Source organism: Lissotriton helveticus, chromosome 6 (genome assembly GCF_964261635.1).
Source record: "Lissotriton helveticus chromosome 6, aLisHel1.1, whole genome shotgun sequence".
In the NCBI taxonomy this organism is placed as follows: domain Eukaryota; kingdom Metazoa; phylum Chordata; class Amphibia; order Caudata; family Salamandridae; genus Lissotriton; species Lissotriton helveticus.
In genome coordinates, this window is record NC_136067.1 from 1,372,118,120 (window position 1) to 1,372,141,726 (window position 23,607).

The 23,607-nt window shown below is 44.9% G+C and overlaps 1 protein-coding gene across 2 annotated transcripts in view; it reads left to right on the plus strand.

Annotated features, from left to right (window-relative positions):
• Positions 1-23,607, plus strand: part of SYTL3 (synaptotagmin like 3) — a 592,394-nt gene that overhangs the window by 65,365 nt on the left and 503,422 nt on the right. The window contains exon 2 of one of the 2 annotated variants that reach the window (XM_078649127.1): positions 3,275-3,821. The exons of the other annotated variant lie outside the window; for it this stretch is intronic. Within the exon in view, the coding sequence (XP_078505253.1) occupies positions 3,712-3,821 (110 nt within the window). The 5' untranslated portion in view covers positions 3,275-3,711. The remainder of the gene's footprint in view (positions 1-3,274; positions 3,822-23,607) is intronic. 2 annotated transcript variants of the gene reach the window in all.

Consider the following 23,607-nt stretch of genomic DNA (forward strand, 5'->3'; position numbering starts at 1 on the left):
TGCTCGCTCTCTCTATATCTCATCTACCTTGCACCTGTACCTTTGCACACCTCTCTCTCATCTGCCCTTTACCTCTCTAACACTTCTCTATTTTATTTCCTCCCTCTTTTACAGTTCTCTTTGTGAATTATTTCTCACCTGTCCATTCCCTCTCCGCTCAGTTTTTTCTATTCCCTCCCTCTCACCTGTACCACCTCGTTCTCTTTGAGCTCTCTCACAGCAGTCTTTCAATATCGCCTTTATTACACCTGCCTCCTACTCTCCGTCTCTTTCGACTGTCTCCAACTCACCTATCTCTTACCTGTCTCTTAGATGTTTCTTTTTCACCCTGTCACATCTCTGAAGTGTTTTTCTGGCCTGTCTCTTTTTTAGCCCTTTTCTCACGCCTGTCTCCTCTCTATGTCTCTATTGCGCCTTTCTCATGTATATATACCTGTCACATCCCTGTCTTTCCCACTCTGTCAGGAGTATCTTTTTGGCCCTTGTATTACAACTTATTTCTTGTCTCTCTTTCTCTCACACATGTCTCTACTGTTCCAACATATATTGCTTAGTCTCGATTTTAACTTTCTCATCTGTCTGTCACAACTCTGTCTTTCCCTCTGTCAGCTGTCTCTTTTTCGTCTGTCTGTCTTAAACTTCTCTCTTGTCTCTCTCACACCTATCTGTCTCTACCTCTCAACCCATATCTCTTTATCTTTCCATCTCTCTCAGTTGTTGCTTTATTTTTCTTTCTCTCTCTCACACACATTCTTCTGTATCTCACCTATCTGTTGTGTCTTCTTCCTCTCTTCTGGTCCATCTGTTTCTCCCTCGTTCCTGTCAACACTTCTTTTCGGATGTACGTTGTTACAACGCATGCTTTTACCACGCATGCTGTTACAACGCAAGTTTTACAACGCAAACCATTACAACGCATTGCTTTGGGGGGTGCTGGATAGTGAATAGTTTAATTTACTATTCCAACTCCAGTCCCCGTGGATAGTAGGGAAGGTGTTGGATAGTAAATTAAACTATTACTTATCCTAGAGCGCCCCCCAGTGCAATGCGTTGTAATGGTTTTCGCTGCAAAACCTGCGTTGTAAAAGCACTGCGTGGTAAAAGTTGCGTGGTAAAGGATGTTTACCCTTCTTTTCTCTCTACTCTCTGCTGTTTTCCCCCTCTCCCCTGACTGTCCAGGGCATGGAGGCGCCTTTTGCCGGGCCTACTCAATCAGCAACAATAAATGATGTTGCATAGTTTTGTTTTTTTACTTCAGTTTACCACTGTGCTAGGTTTTTGCTGGAGATGCAAGCTGCAAAAGCAGCTCAGCTCATGTACCACGGGCCACAAATGGTAGCATTTAGTTTCGGTGCAGTGTGGTTTCACCGCTGAATGTTTTTCATGTTAATATTGACCACCAGTTAAAAGAAAAATCTTCAGGAAGGCCCAGTTCAGCATTCCTGACACTACTTTAGCGATCTCCTAGGAAAGGGATCGCAAGGGTAGTGCCAGGGGTAGCAAGGGGCAAACTAGGGGTCGCAAAAGTGACTCCTGTCGACGCCTAAATGACCTCCATGGCGCTGTGAATGTTCATTTTTTTTATTTAATATTTTTTCTTTGAAAGTTTATGCTTTCACCATAAGACACCACACTGTTACTTTTTTATTTCAAATATGTCCGTTTCCATTGCACATACTAGCAAAACAGTACATTGCTCGCTTGCCAAAGCCAACCCTAATAGCTCTACTAAAGCTTGCTTGATAATAGTTTGCAGTTAATTCAGACTTGAAGAAAGAATAGCTGGTCTGTTGTCCCTGTCTGCAGTAATTGCCTTTACATTGACTTTTGAAAGCACTACATGTGCATTAAAATCAATTGGTATATTAGGAGGCCTCTGATTTATGGTAGCTTTAAGCAGAGCAGATACAGGGGAATATCAACCCGTCGTGCGCATGCGTAGATGTCTCGAAGCCATGGACGTATCATTCGAGAACTGACCCCGGTACCTGAGGAAGGGGCAGACCTCATTATTACTTGTCAGTGCTCGCACATCCTTTCTGAAAGGTCAGACGCCTTTTAATCAATCTGTGGCTTCGCTATGTTACAGAAATCGACATCTTTGAATATACCTTCCACAGAGGTCTTGTGCTTAAAAGCCCGCCCTCTGACCAGAAAAGGTCACACGAAAGCTGCAGATCAAATTGAACTGGCCGCCTGGAACATTTCGTGTACGGTTGCCTGTTTCCAATGTGTAACTACTTCCCAGCGTCATTTGAAAACTTCTAGTGAAGATAACCTACTTCTTGTACTTAACAGAAAGCACACAGTCACGATTTTTATGGCGGAACCATTAACCGGCACGTCTACCTTCTGAATATTTCATACAAAGGTAGAGGCTGCCTGCTCGATGTTTTTTTCTCTCTCTCTCTCACAGTTTATTTCTCTTTCTCCTCCTTCTCTTATCTATCTATCTATCTATCTATCTATCTATCTATCTATCTATCTATCTATCTATCTATCTATCTATCTATCTATCTATCTATCTATCTATCTATCCATCCATCCATCCATCCATCCATCCATCCATCTATCCATCCACCCACCCACCCACCCACCCACCCATCCATCTATCTATCCCTCCGTCTATCCATCCATTGTTTTATCCGTCTCCCCAGTGCCGCCTTTGGCGTGTGCGAGCTGGTCCCACGCCCAGGGCGCTAACTCCAGAGGGCTGCAGGTGCTTAGTGCAGCAGTGCCCCTACTTCTTAGTGTGTTTAAAAACGATTCCCCCCTAAGGTTTGCTGGCGCCCTTGTCTGCTTTTGTCTGTCATTCTTTTCATGACACTTTTTCATCTTGCCTTTGTCAACTTCCTCCTACTTCCCAAATGTTCAGTATATACAGTATATATATTTCAGTATAAATAGTATATACACAATCAAAGAGACTGGTTTGCCCAGGAGCTAAGGCCACTTCTGTGTCTGCTCATACCTATATATGACTGTCTATATTTTAAAAGTCTCCTGTGTGTGCTTTTCTACCATCCTGTCTGCACAAAATGCAAAGCACTTTGGCATCCCTAGCCATTAAAGCCATTGGAAAAGCTTTCTGAGAGTTTGCAAAGTAAAGTGTGTGTCAGCGAGGCTGAGTGGTGTATTGAATTCTCATAAAACGCCGGCGAGGTCACGTGAACGCGCCTCTCGCTGGATATTCCTGTGCTTGCTTCTGATGTGCCGAATAACAAGCTCCAGGTATGCAGGGGGCATTAATTTTTTCTTCTTCTCCCAAATGCAGGGGCTGAGGGGATAAAATGACGTCCGCTTCGTGATATTCCTGAAGAAGTCACCATGAGTGTGTTTTTCAATCTTCAATCCCTTCCTGAAGCTGTAGTTTGATAATTACATCAGAGAAGCCACCTGGGACCTCACATTGGTCCTCTGTCATCTTTGCAGTCACTGAGTCTGACTGGCTTGTGCTCGGAAGCCCGCGTCACGCCCCTGGAAGTGATGAGTATGTATTGCTGGCCTCCGGAACCTGTCAGGAGATGGGCATCTTTTTTACCGGCAACCTGGACCAAAGACGAGTGACGGTTTGCTCTCAGTATTCTGGTGAGGCCTAGCAGCTTTCCTGGGGTTGTGCTGGATCTTACGTCACAGAATCATTGTTTTGGCGGGAACACGGAGAACACCGCGGATTGGCGGCACTTCCGGAAAAAGAGGAACAAACCAGATATGGCGCAGGAATTAAATCTGAACTTCCTCAAGGAAATAGAGCGGGAGAAGGTGTTGGGTGTTTTATACCGTGATCAATTGGTGCGACGAGTAGAGGAGGAAAGAATAAGGTACGGTCTGTCTTTTTATCTGACTTCACTTTCATAAACGCACCCTTTTTGAAATTACTCACACTTCAACACCTCATCAGAGGTAGGAGAGCTATATAAATACAAACCCTTCCCTCTTCTATCTCCCCACTATCCTTTTCAATCCAAACAACAGACTAACATATCCACTGCTCAAATTAATTGGATATCTCACTATACTAATTCACCACTAATCCTTTTTGGATTCCAGAGTAGCGTGCTACTCGCCAAAAAAGGCAATTCGAGGCCTCGTCAAGGGTAGTAAGCGCTATATAAATGCCATTACAATAGAATTAAAATGCAATACTTACAAAGCACTGCCCAACTAAAGACCTGCATACCTGAACAGCCCCATCAGCTTCCACACCCCTGCCAGACATTTTCGCTTCACCAGCCTGCTGCTCTCCCTTATCGCTCACATAGGAAGAGCTAGAGCCGGTGGCTGTGCCTTCCACTACCTAGCTCCTAAATTCTGGGACGGGCCACCCTGCACATTAGAGCTCTCAGCTCAGTGCTAGATTTCAGAAAAAAACCTGAAAACCTGGCTCTTTCAATAGTCCCCAGCCAGGGAAGCACCACTCTACTAGGCGCCAGGATACCTTCCTGGGTGATATGGAGAGCTGGACTGGTTATAGTGTGCTTCAGGCATTTCCCCAGGAGGCTGGAAGGGTAGGAGTGTTTTGCAGCAGTGGGGGCTGGTTTGGCAGCGGTGCTGCAATATCGGCCCCCAGTAACAATAGCAGCAGTGTCTCACACTTGCACCCCTAACCCCCCACTACCCCCACCCGATCCGACAAAACTGCCAGGGCTACTTGGGGTTCCCAGTCCGGCCCTGGTTTTATGCACGCATTACAAAAATACATAACTGCTCCCAGTTGTTCAACTACTCATATTCTACCACTCCTAGGCCGCTGTTTGTATTCTACCCTATTAGGCTACATGTCTTAGGGCATCACTTAGACAATAACCACTACCTTACTGATCCTCATACGCTAAAATGAATTTGCTACACTTCATGCCCTACTAATCATATGCGCCAAGTCATGTTCTAGCTCTTTTATAGAGTCATTGTATTTCTCTGGCAGTATTATTTCAATGTTTTGTCATCTTAACTAGGGCTGGGGCATTTTTTAATTCTGCTGGCGGAATTGGAGAATTTATTAATTCCACGTTACTCATGTAACACAGAATTACTAATAAATTCCATCATTGTGCAGACGGAATTAATCAGCCCTGTAATTGTTTTTTAAACAAGACTCGAAAGAGAGCATTCCTTCTGTGTTTGAAAACCACTGCAGATTAAACTTTACTCTGCAGTGATTTAAACATAGAGAGACTGCTCCCTCTTCCACCCTGTTTAAACCACTGCACAGAAGTGTATACCCCTTGGTGCCCTTACATAAGTATGTAAGGGTGCTGACTGCTATGCACTGGAGTAACATAACATTACATATGTATTCGTAAAGCACACGTTCACCCATGGGCATCTAAGCGCTTAATAACAGGTATTTATTGTTACCCAACTCAATGGTACTTATTTTAGCAACCTCAGAAGGATGAAAGGCTGAGTGGACCCACTGTGATTTGAACCTGTGACTGAGGTCAAACACAGGTCCCTACAATGGACGTATTAGTCCACTTAGCCACCAGACCCCCCCACTTGGCGGTCTTACATGCTTATGTAAGGGCACTGAGGGGTATGCATTGCACAGCCCATTCTGCACCTTCATGGAATTCCGCAGAATAAAACTTTGCCAATTCCTCCCACCCCTAATTTAATACACAATAAGTATGTCGGGACAAAAAGTAGCCTTATTTGTACCAGTTTAACACATGACTACCGTAATTCGCAATTGAAAATGACTAATTAACCTTTGCAGAGAGCTTTCTAATGCATTCCACCATGCACTTGTAACAGTTTTTAGTAAGCTTTGATCTGTTTGAAAGAGAAACTAAATTTAAATTTGTTGAAATCTGCAAATTATGCAGCAGATGATGGATTATGTGGTGAATGTGGTAAATCCATAATTATACGGAAAATGCCACAACAGCAACATCGCATAATTCCAGTTTTCCTGCCTACCGCTCACATGCTGTCATTTGTAAATGTAAATTGATACTTGTATAGCGCACTACTCACCCGCAAGGGTCTCAAGGCACTTGTACGAATACCGCTGTGGAACCCATCCTGGCTTTCCCTGTGAGGTGTCCACTCCTGGGCACCCCCAAGGTGGAGGCCAGGCATCCTTAGCGTTGTGGGGGCCATTGTGGAGATTAAGCAAGCTATTGCCCGAGTTGCAAAGTGGGACTCCATGATTGGAATAGGCACCGAGGCGAGAATTATCAGGTCCGTGGAATTTTGAGCCCAAGACCCGCCAAGGCGGGGAATTGAACCCTGGTCCCGGGCTAGACCTCTGCATCAGGGTCTGCCGCTCTAACCATTGAGCCACACTTCTCCACTTCTTCTTCTTTGTAGGTTAACAGTAATAGTGTATTGTACTATGGTTTCAATTTAATAGTGCTCCATGGCCCATACAAGGATCTGAGCTCATTTCATTTGTTGCATCAGTGCTTAATTTGAGCCAGTGGTGTCTGGTGCTCAGCACCAGAACTTAATTGTCAACACCGGAACTCATGACAGTCTGCCACATGGTGACACTGTTTGTCTAATTTGGAGACAAGCACAACAGTTGTTTCTTAATTCAATATACATTAAAAATGACTAACACCTTCCGCCAAAGCCATTCTTATAGCTTTGGGGGCTTGAAATAGTCATAACTGTCACACTTCTACGAGTGTGATGGTTAGTAGTTGTGTGTTTCTGTAATTGGCAGAGCTGACAGCGTCAATGGGCGGTGCTAGTGGAAGTGGCCTTCTGACGAGGGCCCTGGCACGTATTGTTTTATTTACCAATTAAACACTGTTTTTCATATCTTTCCACTTTGTTTTTTTGTGTTAGGTTAGAAGGGCGCGTGCTTATAACATAACCTATGTGTAGGCTACCACTCATGCTTTTTCTTCCATAAGTGACTGTTACCTGTACACTTATATCTTAATGGTCACACCCTGCTGCACATATAGGTTACTTCCTATATGCTCTTACTTACGCCCTACTACTCATAGACTAAAAATCATACTTTTTTCCTCACTTGCTGTCTCTTTGTGCAGAACTTACCTCTCATAGGATGAATCTCATACACTGCCACATATTTGATGTCACATACATGCTAATGCTCACATGCTAACCCACATCTTCATACATGCCACAGAAGCAAATCTGGTTGGAATCTTTCATTCTAAAAAAATTCACACTATTTACTATAATAATGTTTCATCTACTGGCAATCAGGCTGTGAGAGATGAAGCTTGGAAGCTGTGGCACTGGATTTAGTGGGGAATGGTTTCAGTACAGGAGCAAGAGGGTGTAAGTAAAACATGTTGTCCTCACTATAGATGACTGCAGGCCCTGAGCATAAAACTGTCTTGTGTTGATGAGGAACAAGATGGATCCACCCAAGGGAGATGTTATGGTTTAATCATCATATACTGGGTCCACAGATTATAGTTTTTGCACTAGTTTTTAATATTGCTAAATAGGAAATGCCACAAACTGATATTGCTCAGTTTTTTTGCTCATTACTAATCTGTGCAGAAAACTGTTTGCTCTGTTAAGTTTGTACATGGTTTGCTATGTTATATTTGTCCATGGTGCTAAAATACACACTATATCAGCATTTCTTACGCATTAAAACATACAGAATAACAACAAAGTAATGTCTGTGTGAAGTCCAGAAAATATTTTACCTGGTGATAAATATTCTATGTCGCTCTGCTCAGGTTTTTTAACACCATTGCTGTTCAGCAAAGATCATGTATTTTAGACCCTTGGTATATAGTAACACAATAAATTAAAAAAGAATAAATAACAAAAAAGATTGGAAGCTGAAAAGTTCATTTATGACCTTATAAACAAAAAAATGCAGAGATGCTTTTAAAAAAAAACAAAAAACATTCGGCTTGTTTAATGTTACGAAACTAATGTGCCAAAAAACGAGAAAAGTTGACTATCTCAGAAAATTAAGCAGGGACAGAGAAAAGACAAAGAAAAAGAAGGGATAATAATGGGTTAATAAAGGAGTGGAGAGGGAAAATGCATTTACCCCTCCCTTATATTCTGGTATCCAACGGTGTTTCTTAATAAAGGGTGCTGTACTCACGGATATGCCTTTGGAACACGGAATCTCTACTGAAATATTGAGAATGCCAAATATTAGAAATGGGGTCTGTAGTTGGCAGAGGCATGCGCCGTGTCCAAGTATGGACCACAATCCTAGTCAGGGTAAGTCAGATACCGACTTAACCTGTGCTCTCCCTCTGGTAGCTTGGCACAGAGCAGTCAGGCTTGACCTAAGGGGCTATATGTTAAGTATTTATGCACCCTTGGAGTACAGTAACACAGTGAGGACATCACAAAAAGACTCCACATTAAGTTAAACAAAAAGTAGTATTTCTTTTACTGATCAAAACCAGGGCGGAACAGGCGTAGTGCCTTTATGTGGAGTTCCACAAAGTTGAAAAGAAACTCAGTCGAACTCTGCTTCGCTCCGCTCCTTCCCCCCTCCCAAATAATTATATAAAGTAAGAAAAAGGCACTTACCTGCCATGGCTGCCTCCTCCTCGCCATGGCTGCTCTCCTTCCTCGTCCTCGCCGTCCTTCTTCTCTGATAACACCTACGTTGTATGTCTTGCGAGTGTGTGCACTCTGTATGGCATTTCTGCCATTCTATATCTGAAACTGGATTGGTAAAGTGCGGGGTGACACGCCTGGGGTGCACTACAAATAAGCTCCTTGATCATTTGGCAGGTGTCCCTTGGTATCATTGTTTCCCTTGATGCTTATGGGAGTGAGTATGCCCCCATACGAAATTGTCCACCATGGGGAAAGATAAGCTACAGCAGCCCTCTATACATGAGAAGATCAATAAATATAACAAACCCACTTCCTGTGCGGAGCTCTCGCCCTCACCTGTTGGCACACAGTGGGCTGCCCCCGACCTCGGAAGACTCCCCCATCTTGCAAGCTCTCCTGGAACTTTGCACGTCTGTTGAAGGAAAGATTGGGGAGCTTTGTGTGGATCTCTCACTCATCCGCCAAGAGTTAAGCAACACAGCTGACAAAGTCGCAGACCACGAGACCAGGTTATCTGTGGTGGAGGGCTCCCTGCTGACCCGCCAAACTGTGGTGACAACATTGGATTTGCGAAGCACGGTAGCTCTGCTTGAGGCACGGGTGGAGGTTGTGAATGGGCACTCCCGATGGGATAATATAATTGTGGTTGGCATACCAGAGAGAGCGGAGGGTTCCAATTTGACTGCCGTTGTCACTCCTTGGCTCCGGACCTGGGTGCCACCCAGTTCAGTGTCTCATTGTTTCATTGTGGAGCACGCCGCAGATCCCCAATGTCCATACCCCCGCTTGGTGCCCCTCTGTGGCCCATCATTGCCAACCTGCTGAATTATGCTGATCATGAAGCAATCCTGCGGGTCTCTTGCTCACATGACTAACTACATTGTGATTCAGCTAAAGTAATGGTTTTCCCAGACTATACTCTTAATGGCCAGCAGCAGTGCTGTTCCTTTTGGGGGAATGAAACAATAACTGAGGGTACTGGGAGTACAATACCTGCTACTCTTCCTGGCTCATCTCAAAGTGGTGGGAGTGTTAACTGTACCTATTAAGCAACACAACCATTCCCTCACATTCAGACTTGGCATGACATCCAGGGCTCATATGTTGCCATTTGAAGCCTCTTTAGGGGCAAACCCTTTTCCCCTCCTTAATGTGTATGCACCTCCCCACCCCTTGTCGGAGGGGTTCTTGCGAATCATACACACCACCGTAGTGGAGTTCCCTGTGGATCCCTGGCTGCTTGGGGGGACATGAACTGTGTTGACCACACACAATTGGATTGATCTTCCAGGGGCTATGGGGCTCCCCCAACTCAGACACCCCTGGCGTGATATATAGACATAGTGGATCTTCTAGGCACCTGGGGGTTTTATCACCCCCACAGAGAGGGCATACAAATTATTCTTGGGGTATACAGGATCTTTTCTCTGTATGATTATTTTCTCATGTCTTAAAGCCAGGGTTGTGCGATCAGCGAGTTGCACATCAGACCACGCGGACTGTCGGACTACTAACCAGTTGAGTTGTGGGTAGCAAGGGGAGAGATGGGGGCCCACCTTAGTGGTGGCTCAGTAACTGGACCCTGGTAGAAGCCCAGTTTAAGTTGGTGCTTCATGACGCCACACGCAAGTATCTTCGCCATAATGGGGATTGGTTGTATTTTCTGGCTCCTATGGGAGGCAGTGAAGGCAACAATGCAGGATTTCATCAATAGCTATTGTGTGGCCCACTGAGCCCACACTGACACTGAGGTGGAGGAGTTGGAGGTGAGACTTCTTGAGCTGGAGCCCCAATACCTGGCCTTCCCTGACCCGGCGGTCTTCGGAACTTGCTGCACACCGTAACTCTCTCACTTCAAACCCTGATGGAGGAGGTGTGTTCGGCACAGACGGTAACTCAAGAGTCACATTTACCAATGGGGGGGGGATAAATTCAGCAAAACCCTTCATTGGATTTGCTCTGCTGTATTATCGTTGAAACCCGTCCCCTGCATCTTCAATGCCCTGTGACTGGCGATCAGCTGATTGCTGGTGCCTTTGCTGATTACTACAGTGGGCTATTTGCCCCCCAGGATACTGAGAGTCCCTCGGACATGGAATTGTTTGTCTGTGACCTCCCTGCCTGAACTCTCTTGCCACATAACAAGGAACCCTTTGAGTTGGATATTACAGCGGAGGAGCTAGGAGCAGCCTTGATGCAGCTTTAATTGGGAAAGTTGCCGGATTCAGACGGTCTTCCAGCTGAATTTTATAGGGCCACTTGGACACTCCTGGGCCTTCGGTGGTTGGGAGTTTTCTGGTAAGGCCCTGAAGGAAAAACTGTAGCCTTTGACCATTAGGACTTCAGATATCATAGTTATTCTTAAACCACATCAACCACCGGAGTGTTGCAGGTCTGATCGCCCAATTTCACTTTTAAACTTCAAGGTCAGGCTGTAGGCAAATGCACTGGCTAATAGGCTGATCAAGCTCATATCTACTGTGATCCATCAGGCCAATCAGGTTCCATGCTGGGCCAAGCTACGAGGCATAACGTAGGGCAAGTGTGTAATGCTATCAGTCTCTCGCAGAGTCACCATGCCGAAAGTGCGCTCTTATAGGTGGACTTCTGTAAGACCTTTGACTCAGTCAGAATTTTGTGGCCCCAATGTATTAGCTATGTAAAGCTACTTTATAGAGAGCTGTTCGCTCTGGTGAGAGTAGGTCGGGTTACGCCCACCACCATTCCGGTTGAGCGGGGAACGAGTCAGGGGTCCCTCCTCTCTCCACTCCCTTTTGCTTTGACCATGGACCCTCTGGCGGACTGGGCCCGTGTGGACATGCAGCTGAGGGGTTTTGAGTGGAGGCCAGGGACGGAGGAGTGGATTGCTTTGTATGTCGAGGATGTGATCATCTTCCTGACTGACCACAGTAATGCCTGCACTCTAAATACTGGATACATTTAGGACATTTTTGGGGCTCAGGGTTCCTCCCAGTAAGTCCTCTGTTTACCCAGCGAGTGCAGGCCTGGTGGCCTGTCCTGGGCATCAGAGCTCCAGGTCCTTGCTTAGGAGTTTTGATACTTGGGGGTGCATGTTACTGCGGTCAAGGCCCAGGTGTGTGCCCTAAATATACAACCGCAGTTGGACAGACTGATGGTTGATTTGAAGCACTAAACGACGTTGCCCCTTTCTCTACTTGACAGATCTGCCATCTTTAAGATGGTGGACCTTCCCCGGCTTTTGTACCAACTCCAAATTTTCCTTTTCCCCCGTACCTGCTACCCTCTTTTGCTGTATTGATTCACTGTTGCAGGGCATTTTATGGGATTCTGGCCCGTCCAAAATCGCCCTCTCCAATCGCTTTAAATCCACTTATGAGGGTGGCATCGTCATTCCAGACATACGGTCCTATTATAGAGCTGAGCAGCTGATCGTCCTGCATGACTGGTGGTTTGGGAGCTTAGGTGAACCCGCCTATGGATCCGTGGGGTGGGCTCTCTCTCTGAACCTTCCTCCATTATACAGGGTGGCCATCACGGAATGAAATGTGGCATGGGGGTCCATGGGGTGGGGGAAACGTCCCACCAGGGAGACTCCCTTGTGGGAGGGCACCGCCCTGTGCCAGGTGGCCGAGCTGCAGGGGTTTAGACACTGGGATTTAACCTGATGCGTGCGGGCGGAATTCCGCTCGTACGCTGAGAATTTGTAAAGTGCACTTTACATGACGAGCTGGGCTCGTCATGAGCGTGCGAGGAGGCTACCTCATGACGAGCCCAGCTCGTCATCAGCATCGAAGGGGTTAACAGGAATCTCCAGGTGGGGGGCATTCTCAGAGGGAATTTGATTACATCTTTTTCTGCATTTCAAGAAGACTTTCAACTTCAAGACCCAATTTTATAAATACTTGCAGCTCCACCATGTGCTTACACCCTATATCCCACATGCAGAGGACCTCCCAGAATTTAGTTACATAGAAGCCAAAATACTATTGACTAACATGCCGCAACACAAGATCTCTACCATATACTGCACTCTGGTGGTCACTTGTCCGGGACACCTTTACCCCCCTCCAGGAGTCTTGGTTTTGTGACCTGGACCCCCGGAGAAAGAAAATTGGAGAGAGGCGTTAGTCTCTGCTCATGAGGCACCCAGAACTTCCCAGTACTGCCTCCTTCGGCTGCAGCAGGATCTGTTACACTAGGGAGAGATTGTGGAGGACAGGACTTATTGCACCCGCCAGCTGTCTACACTGCCTAACTGAGACAGGAGACTTTGTACATATGGTCTGGGGCTAAGACATTCTCGCCCCATTCTGGAGCAGGGTCTATTCCTGTAATTTCACTGATGTTTCAGTTGCTGGTTATTTACTTCTAATGTACTGCCTTTTTCTACAAAATCTAATACAAAATTTTGATTAAAAAAAAAGAATGACATTGACCAATGTGCCAATCCCCTAGATACAAACTAGATATCAGAAACACACAGATTTAATGAAAGTCTACTATATATACTATATATATATATATATATATATATATATATATATATATATATATATATATATATATATATATATATATATATATATATATATATATATATATATATATATATATATATATATATATATTCATCACAAATGCCCCAAGCATTTTGAAGAGCAACACGACCTCTCTCTCATCATCCGGCATTCTATGCAGCTCGCCAAAATCATCCCTCTTTGGTTGACAATAGCCGACGCGTTTCAAGGCACTCGGGCCCCTTCTTCATGGGCAGGTCATACATACCATTGAAGCCTGCAGTGTTTTGTTTTTCGGTTTTTATTCACACCCCATGTTCCCGCTGCAGCTCCTCCCATCACGTGTTGCAGCGCTGCCTTCTGGGGCATGTAGGCACCACATTGCAGGTATTGTTTATGCTTTGAGTAAGTTCAATGTATATTTATAAAATTAGAGCAAATTCAAATCCTTTAGTAGGTGGGGGATCTGTCAGTTGGCGAGTTCGTTCGCATCTAGAGAGAGGTGCCGTCGGAGCGGATCAGTTCAGCTCCCAGCCTCTCCTCGTGTTTGGCTGGAGATGGTGCTTCTTCCACGGCAGGGACCGGCCGTGTGTTTAGATTCATCACAAATGCCCCAAGCATTTTGAAGAGCAACACGACCTCTCTCTCACCATCCGGCATTCTATGCAGCTCGCCAAAATCATCCCTCTTTGGTTGACAATAGCCGACGCGTTTCAAGGCACTCGGGCCCCTTCTTCATGGGCAGCTCATAAATACCATTGAAGCCTGCAGTGTTTTGTTTTTCGGTTTTTATTCACACCCCATGTTCCCGCTGCAGCTCCTCCCATCACGTGTTGCAGCGCTGCCTTCTGGGGCATGTAGGCACCACATTGCAGGTATTGTTTATGCTTTGAGTAAGTTCAATGTATATTTATAAAATTAGAGCAAATTCAAATCCTTTAGTAGGTGGGGGATCTGTCAGTTGGCGAGTTCGTTCGCATCTAGAGAGAGGTGCCGTCGGAGCGGATCAGTTCAGCTCCCAGCCTCTCCTCGTGTTTGGCTGGAGATGGTGCTTCTTCCACGCAGGGACCGGCCGTGTGTTTAGATTCATCACAAATGCCCCAAGCATTTTGAAGAGCAACACGACCTCTCTCTCACCATCCGGCATTCTATGCAGCTCGCCAAAATCATCCCTCTTTGGTTGACAATAGCCGACGCGTTTCAAGGCACTTGGGCCCCTTCTTCATGGGCAGCTCATAAATACCATTGAAGCCTGCAGTGTTTTGTTTTTCGGTTTTTATTCACACCCCATGTTCCCGCTGCAGCTCCTCCCATCACGTGTTGCAGCGCTGCCTTCTGGGGCATGTAGGCACCACATTGCAGGTATTGCTAGATGCGAACGAACTCGCCAACTGACAGATCCCCCACCTACTAAAGGATTTGAATTTGCTCTAATTTTATAAATATACATTGAACTTACTCAAAGCATAAACAATACCTGCAATGTGGTGCCTACATGCCCCAGAAGGCAGCGCTGCAACACGTGATGGGAGGAGCTGCAGCGGGAACATGGGGTGTGAATAAAAACCGAAAAACAAAACACTGCAGGCTTCAATGGTATTTATGAGCTGCCCATGAAGAAGGGGCCCGAGTGCCTTGAAACGCGTCGTCTCCCCGAGGAAATAAAATACACTGCTCACCTGCACTTGGGTCTCCTCTCTTCTTCCACTGCGCTGTGGTATCCAGGATTGGGCTCCAGGCGAGAGCAAGCAGGAACTGTTCTTATATATATATATATATATATATTCACTGAAAAAACCATAGGTTATAGACCATATATAGTTAGGAATTAGCATTTACAAAACCTTGAAAATTCACTGAAAAAACCATAGGTTATAGACCATATATAGTTAGGAATTAGCATTTAAAAAACCTTATTTTACTCACACAAAACCATTGAAATTCCATATATAGTTAGTTGCACTAACTATATATGGCGCACCCGCAATCCACTGCTGATCATGTCACATATTACATCATTCATGACATGGTCAGTGACATCACTGATGACATCACTGATGACATCTCAAATGACATCACTGATGACAACATCCAGTGACTGTATTTTTCTGTAAAGTTAAAATATGTCTTGAGTGGATGTATAAGTGTCTGGATGAAGGATTTAGTAGGTGCATGACTGACTGTATGAGTGAGTGATTAAATGTGTCTCACTGAATGCATGGGTTAGTGACTAAACTGTCTTAATTTGTGCATCATTATGTCTGTTGTTCTGTAAACTGCTGCATGTGTTGATCATTAGCTATACGAGAGGCTATATGTGTTATTAATTGGTTGCCCAAGTATTTCTATGGGAGATTGAGTTTGTGTGGGGGTGGCTGGAAGGTGTGAGACTCTATGCATAGATGTGTGAGCAGTTTATTCACTAGGTGTATGAGTTCAAGAGTGCATGTGGAAACAGCTACATGGGCAGTTGACTGTGTGCATGAGTGTATTGATGAGTGAATGGATATCTCAATGCTACATGTCATAGTAAGTACATATGTAAAACACAGTACATGTGAGAGTTGGCATATATAAATAACTGTGCATGAGAGCCACTGAATGAGTGAGTGGTTGTATCGATCATTGTGAACTTGTATCAGGGATTGTATAAGAGAGTAAATATGTGTTAGTATATGTTTCAATAAGTAAGGTGTGTTTAACTGTATAGTTGAAGAAATGGAGGTGAGATTGTTTCTTTGCATGACTGACTGGGTGTGTGAGTAACTCCATGGATGAGTGGCAGTGTGTGAGTGTCTGTATACACTGAGTGTATCTAAGGTTATATTAGAGTCTGAAGAGGTTTATCGTATTAGCACAAGAATGATGTCAAATGAGATGTCATCAGTGATGTCATTTGAGATGTCATCAGTGATGTCATCAGTGATGTCACTGACCATGTCATGAATGATGTAATATGTGACATGATCAGCAGTGGATTGCGGGTGCGCCATATATAGTTAGTGCAACTAACTATATATGGAATTTCAATGGTTTTGTGTGAGTAAAATAAGGTTTTTTAAATGCTAATTCCTAACTATATATGGTCTATAACCTATGGTTTTTTCAGTGAATTTTCAAGGTTTTGTAAATGCTAATTCCTAACTATATATGGTCTATAACCTATGGTTTTTTCAGTGAATTTCAATGGTTTTTTAATAGCAAATATCATAAGCTGTCGAATGTCAAGTACGTGGTAAGTAAAAACATTTTCGTGTTTATGCACACTGATCTGCTTTGAATGCTGCCCCCCACCCCTCATTTCTATTAGGAGTACTCTCTCTTTGCAGATAGTGAAGGGTAGTTAACGCAGCCCTTTGCCCCCTTTGTAATCCGTCGTGCCTGCTTCTCTCTCCATTTGATTGATTGTTCTCTTTGGTTCATTCTCTATTTACAAACAAGCACAGAGTCGCAATACTCTGTTTAGTCTTTGCAGATAGCGAAAAATCGTGTAAAAAAACAAAAGGAATCGAGCAAAATCAGTAGGCCACTAATGGGATCTCTTTTTGACCTCGCTAAAATAGAAACATTAGGAACAACCTGTTGAAAATAGCAATGCGTATGTACATAAGCGGCGTTCATTTGTGTTCACAGTACCCCTTGTTGATTGTTTCAATCGAGCATTGAATTGTTCGATGTTAATTCTCTTAAGGATCTTCTCTACCTGCAAACGAGGAAGAATAGGAATATTCTCTCTCCCTTTGCAGATAGTGAAGGGTAGGTAACGCAAGCCTTTAACACGTCGTACCTATTTCATTCCTCATTGATTGATTGATTGTCCGAACATTGACTGTTTGGGAATTAGTTCTTTTTGGAGGTATTCCCTGTTTGCAAATAAACGTAGGAAAATCTTTGCAAGTAGTGAAAGGGTACGTAATGCGGACCTTTCTCCCCCGTTGTAATCTGTCATGCCTATCTACTCCCCACTGATTGATGCACCTGTTTCACCCGGACCATTTACTAGACATACGTCATCTGGCCCGACCAGAGAGCACCCCTAGTGAAAAGGACATATGCAATAATAACGAAGTGATCACTGTATCCTGTTAACAGAAACTTTAGCATGAAACAACCTGGAAAGAAAAGAATAGGAAAACGAAAATCAGTAGGCCACTGATGAACATGAACTTTTATTAAACAACGAACAAAGAAACGATAACATAACGTAATGATAAAACCTATTAATGTCCTAGAAACAAGAAAACGTTAAAATATGCCAGTGGTGAGAGACCAGAAAAACAGTAAGAGAAACCAAATCACCCCTCGCTGTCCCACCGCCTGCCACGCCAAAAAAATCGATAGACTAGGGAAAATGCAAGTCAGTAGAACATCCGCCCCCACTCTGGAAACTTCCAAGGTGGGGCAGGGTTCCGGCTACGCCCAGCCGGGAGCAGCCCATATAAGGCAGGTCCTGCTGCCACGCCTCGGAGATCCTAACGTAGGGTGTAGCCGGAGGAGAGGCCGAGACCAACGGGACCCGGCCAGGGAATTGCCTTTACAACGCTGAACAGTTGCAGGGGGGGGGAATGTCTCCTCGACCCTCCCCTCTCTCTCCCAGTCCGGCCGCGGTGGCCCTTGAGAGTTGCAGGTAGTCCCGCCACATGCTCTTCCGGTCCGGCCACCAACGGTCGGGGGGCCGAGACCGACGGAATCCGGCTGCAGCCGATAAACCAAGAAACCCGTTCATGGGGCCAGAGCCAGGGGCGTCCGGCCGACATCTACCGGAAGCCCGGCCCGAAGACGGACGGGACACTTCTTCTTTCTTGTATAATTGCTGCAACAACCCTGGGGGGGGATGTCTTGCACATGCCTCCGACCCCCCCCCCTCGTCCTCATCGCCTGGTCCGGCCATAACAAATCTCAAGCGAGACGCCGTGGGGTGCACTGGGAGGGAGAGACGGTGCGAACAGGCCTCTCCCGCCTCCCCAGTGGAGGCTTCCCAGCTGCACCCTCAGCGGTCCAGGCGCCCGGAAAAGAGTTCTTCCACTGTGGCCATGCTGCAACGTCTCGCCCGGCAGGGTGGAGCCCGTCCGCTCATTTGACCCCGCGATCGCCAGTAGCTACCGAACTCTCAAAATGGCGGTCGACCTGGCAAGAGCGGGCCCAGCATAAAGAAATGGCCCGGTCACTGGTTGACTCCACCACCGTAGTCCTCCACGACCTTGAAGATTCTAGAGGAGCCGCGGGAGTCTCCGACCCCCGATGGGGAATGACTGCCATGATCACCCGTGGAGTGACGAAACTGTATCCGCGGGACGTCGGCGCCAGCCTCACTTTGAATTACTAGAATCCTGCAGACCTCACTTCCGGTGAAAGCACAGTGTGACCCGGTAGGAAAAATTGTTGCACCCCCTCCCCTTTTTGACTGATAGTTCAAACCACCGATCCTTTCCTTTGCCCTTTTAACGGAACTTTGGACTGCCTCCCCCTCTTTTACATTTTCTAGAGAAAACAAAACATTAACCACTACATTAGCATAGCAGTTGACACCAGAACTGTTTTCAAATTGAAAACCAACAACATCTTCAACAGAATCCTTTTTGTTTCTGCTGTGACCCTGCTCCAGCACAGGCATTGTCCCCAGCAGTAATTCTGCAATGCCGGTAAGAATAGCTGTGGTGCCTACTGGACTCACTCACCCCCGCGGCGCCCCACGCCGTTATTTGCTGGGCGGCAACTTGCTAGACATCACCTTCGTGACATCCAGATTTCAGCGCGTTCTGCTGCCTTGGAACTATTCGCACAACAGACCGCTACTGACAAGAATATTTCATTATTGCTGCTGTCAATTTCAATAAATCTATTACTGTTTTTGTTTTGTTGTATATATTTATATGTTATTAAAGTTTTATATTCCTACTACTTTGTTGGAGTGCTATATATTTTTTATGTGACACATAATTGTAAAAACTTTGATGTACAAAGAGTCATTCCTGGAATCTTCCGCTTCAGGCTCGGTCCCCTCCCCAATCACAATACAGGATAGTTTTCAGATAGTAGGAACACGTGTGGTGTGACGGATCTCATCGGGTGTGGGCCTTGATCTACTATAACTCCTTTGAAGAGGGGTGATTCTTTACAGCTGGGGCCATAAACTACATCTGCAGGGCTAGCTGATAGCCTGGACAATCGGACACAGAGGAAGAGGAGTGTCACAGGGTGCGGTAGTGAATAGGGCGAAAGGGAGGTGTCGGGCGGGCACAGTGTGATTCTCAGGGAAGAGCAGCGCAGATGGGGGGAGGTTTATTGCCCATGCATAAGACAGAGAGCGGGGGTGACCAGTGCCTGGGGAAGATGCTTGCGAGGGTGAGGAGCCATGCTACGAATCGACAGCGTGCAGAGAGTGGGTCTGGTCAAGACATCTAAAATGGCTGCCGTGCACGACAAAAGTGTGGCATTTCAAAAAAGGCAAGATGGCGCAGACAATGTTTTTCAACACTTCCTCATTTCCTTCGAATCGAACGTTAACAGACGTTGGGGCATATTACCAAAGTTAAGCGATATTTATCGCTAACGATGCTTACCAACCAATTTTTTACCACTAAGCATCGTCAGAAATTATCGAAGATAAACCTTACTATTATCAAGGTTTATCGCAAATGCGATAATAAACGGCCGCAATGCATGAATATCGCTAAAAACTCAGCGATATTCATGCATTACCGAGCTAATACTCTTAGCCATGTTATCCACCTCCCATTGGATAACATGGCTAAGAACTGCTCAGGGCAGGTGTTACTTTTTGGAGATATTCGCGCTTAGCGCGAATATCTCCAAAAGTTGGTAATAGGAGATAGATATCTTGCATGTTGTAATGCAAGTTATTGTGGTATATGGAACTCATACCATAATCTCTCAGGAAAGCAGAAACTGATCCTTTTGGGACCGCCTAAAAAGGCCTAGGGGGTGAGGAGTACTCTACTTTGCCCCCTTTTCACGTTCCGAACTATTTTATTTTACTCTCTTCTGTAATTACACAAAATACCAGCGATAAGATGCATCGGAGACACACAGTGAGAGAAAGGAGGCCGGAGATGAAGAAGACATGTCAAATACACATTGGAGATAATATAGTGGCAGAAGGGAAGTAAATATGAGTAAACTTACCATGTAACATAAAAATGTTGCACTCTATACTATAAGTCTCATTTTATACTACAATCACTTCGCTACAACCTCATAAATTAAAAATAAAAATAAATAATGTCTCAAACAATTTTTGATTTCTAAATATAAATTTATTCTTCAGAATTTTCTAAATTTGAAACAACTAGTAACATGTCCTCATCAGTAATTTCCTCTTCAATCATCTCATCTGGAATCTCCTCATTAAAAGTCTGCAATGATGATTCTTGTAACTCTATGGTCTCCAAACACTCGATAAATTCGCCATCAAGAGATTGATCAAAAAAATCATTCAAGTCATCTCCTCCTTCTGACAATATTTCATTATTGGTGCTGTCCATTTCAATCAATGTAGTGGAATCATTCAAGTCATCTCCTCGTGACAATATTTCATTATTGGTGCTCTCAATTTCAATCAATGTAGTGGAATCATTCAAGTCATCTCCTCCTTGTGACAATATTTCATTATTGGTGCTGTCCATTTCAATCAATCTAATGGAATCATACAAGCCATCTCCTCCTTGTGACAATATTTCATTATTGGTGCTCTCAATTTCAATCAATGTAGTGGAATCATTCAAGTCATCTCCTTGTGACAATATTTCATTCTTGGTGCTGTCCATTTCAATCAATCTAATGGAATCATACAAGTCATGTCCTCCTTGTGACAATATTTCATTATTGGTGCTCTCAATTTCAATCAATGTAGTGGACAATTCAAAAGAAATTGCCACGGTCTCTTCATTGTGAGCCATTTTATTTTGAAATTGCTTGCTGTAAATTGCAGAAAAAAATAATCACTTTCATTTATCGTTTTTAGTAATACATAATATAAAACTAACTTCATCAAGTATTTAGTATAACAGAAGGACTGCAAATAAATAACAGAAAACATTTTTCAAATTATCTTCAAGTGTACAACATAGTTCCCCTTACAAATTAACAACTCACCTTTTTAAAAGTAGCAGAAGTGTTAGTACTGTGTAAATCAAACACCAGAAATTCACCACCAAAAATTCCTCACAAATGTACCTCAGACAGTAGTATCGCAAAATGGCTGTGGTTTCCTCTCATTTGACATATATACATAACCAATTAACTTTCATCACACACAAATACAAAACCAAAGTAACATTTTAATTGGTTCTAAATTTCAACACTTTCAAATGTGTTTTCCCCATGCAATTTTCCATAGGACATTTACATACGTCTACAGCCTGAATGGCTGAACGGAATTACACCAAACTTGGCAAAATGGTACATCAAACCTAAGAGGTCAGGAAGGATCTACTATGCCCCCTTATGGTCATTTCCCCCTTCACTTTGGCCTCCTCTTGTCTCTCAATCCTACCGAGAGACAAGATGGCGGCCGCTACGGACTGTTTGGAATGTTGACAGACGCCGGAGAACCAATCAGCTTCGCAAAGCTCCGTAACGCGAAAAGTACGCGAAGCGGAGCGCTGTTACAGATATATATCTTTTTTTGAACGTTAATTTCTCAAAATCCACTGGAGCACATATATTGAGACCTAGCAAAGGCACATCGGGCTACCAGTCCCTAATATTTTACCAAGTTTCGTGCAAATCCATTCAGCCGTTCGATTATTATTATTATTATTTTTTTTTGCCCCGCGGGGCCCTTTTAAAACCTCCACATCAAACCTAGGGGGTCAGCGAGGATCTACTATTCCCCCTTATGGTCATTTGCCCCTTCGCTTTCGCCTCCTCTTGTCTCTCGATCCTACCGAGAGACAAGATGGCGGCCGCTACGGACTGTTTGGAATGTTGACAGACGCCGGAGAACCAATCAGCTTCGCTTCACAAAGCTCCGTTGCGCGAAAAGTCCGCGAACCAGAGCGCTAACCGGTCCGCTGTTACAGATATATATCTTTTTTTAAACGTTAATTTCTCAAAATCCACTGGAGCACATATATTGAGACCTACAAAAGGCACATCGGGCTACCAGTCCCTACAATTTTGCCAAGTTTCGTGCAAATCCATTCAGCCGTTCGGGCTAAAAGTGAGGCCAACCGCCCTATGGAAAACTCAATGTTAAAAACACGTTTTGGGACCCCCCTTTTTTCTCGGCCCCCACTGGACGAACCCCCCCCAAATTTTCAAGGGCTGCTCAGAAACAAAATGTGCCATTTTCCTGAAAATTTCAGCCAATTCCGTCCACAAACGCCAAAGTTATTAGACATAGAATTTTCAAAAAACCCATAGAGAAAAAATCCTAACTATATATACCTACTGGCGACCGCCAGTAGGTAATATATATATATATATATCCAACAACAGTTGCCTGCAATGAGGGAGGCCACAAAGGTAAGTTGATTACGCCACACTTTTAATGAAGAAGAAGCGCTTCAGAACAGCAGCAGTGCCTCGCTACAAATCAAAACGTCCTGCCCAACGCGTTTCATGCTGAGAGCACTTTGTCAAGGGCCACGGGCATCATGCTGAGTAATGTTCACGGCAGATTCAAGCACTAACATTTTAAAGTTTTTCGCTCCGCCCAACTGGGCGTGGCCACCCCAGTGGCCTGTGGTTGCTGTAGTGCCAAGTTATCTCCAGTGAGTTGCCGTGTTCAAACTCAATTCCATCAATTTATTTTCCCCAGTGGGCTGCGATGAACACACTGCCAGCGTCCATCATGCTTTTAATCTCCTCCATTTGGCATACCTTTCCCAATGCCGCAAAGTCGCTTGGCTCCACAGCGGGGCCGCATTTGCATGCAGCGGTCCTCACCTCGCGGCTCAGGCGGTGCCGCTTTTACATCCAACAACAGTTGCCTGCAATGAGGGAGGCCACAAAGGTAAGTTGATTACGCCACACTTTTAATGAAGAAGAAGCGCTTCAGAACAGCAGCAGTGCCTCGCTACAAATCAAAACGTCCTGCCCAACGCGTTTCATGCTGAGAGCACTTTGTCAAGGGCCACGGGCATCATGCTGAGTAATGTTCACGGCAGATTCAAGCACTAACATTTTAAAGTTTTTCGCTCCGCCCAACTGGGCGTGGCCACCCCAGTGGCCTGTGGTTGCTGTAGTGCCAAGTTATCTCCAGTGAGTTGCCGTGTTCAAACTCAATTCCATCAATTTATTTTCCCCAGTGGGCTGCGATGAACACACTGCCAGCGTCCATCATGCTTTTAATCTCCTCCATTTGGCATACCTTTCCCAATGCCGCAAAGTCGCTTGGCTCCACAGCGGGGCCGCATTTGCATGCAGCGGTCCTCACCTCGCGGCTCAGGCGGTGCCGCTTTTACATCCAACAACAGTTGCCTGCAATGAGGGAGGCCACAAAGGTAAGTTGATTACGCCACACTTTTAATGAAGAAGAAGCGCTTCAGAACAGCAGCAGTGCCTCGCTACAAATCAAAACGTCCTGCCCAACGCGTTTCATGCTGAGAGCACT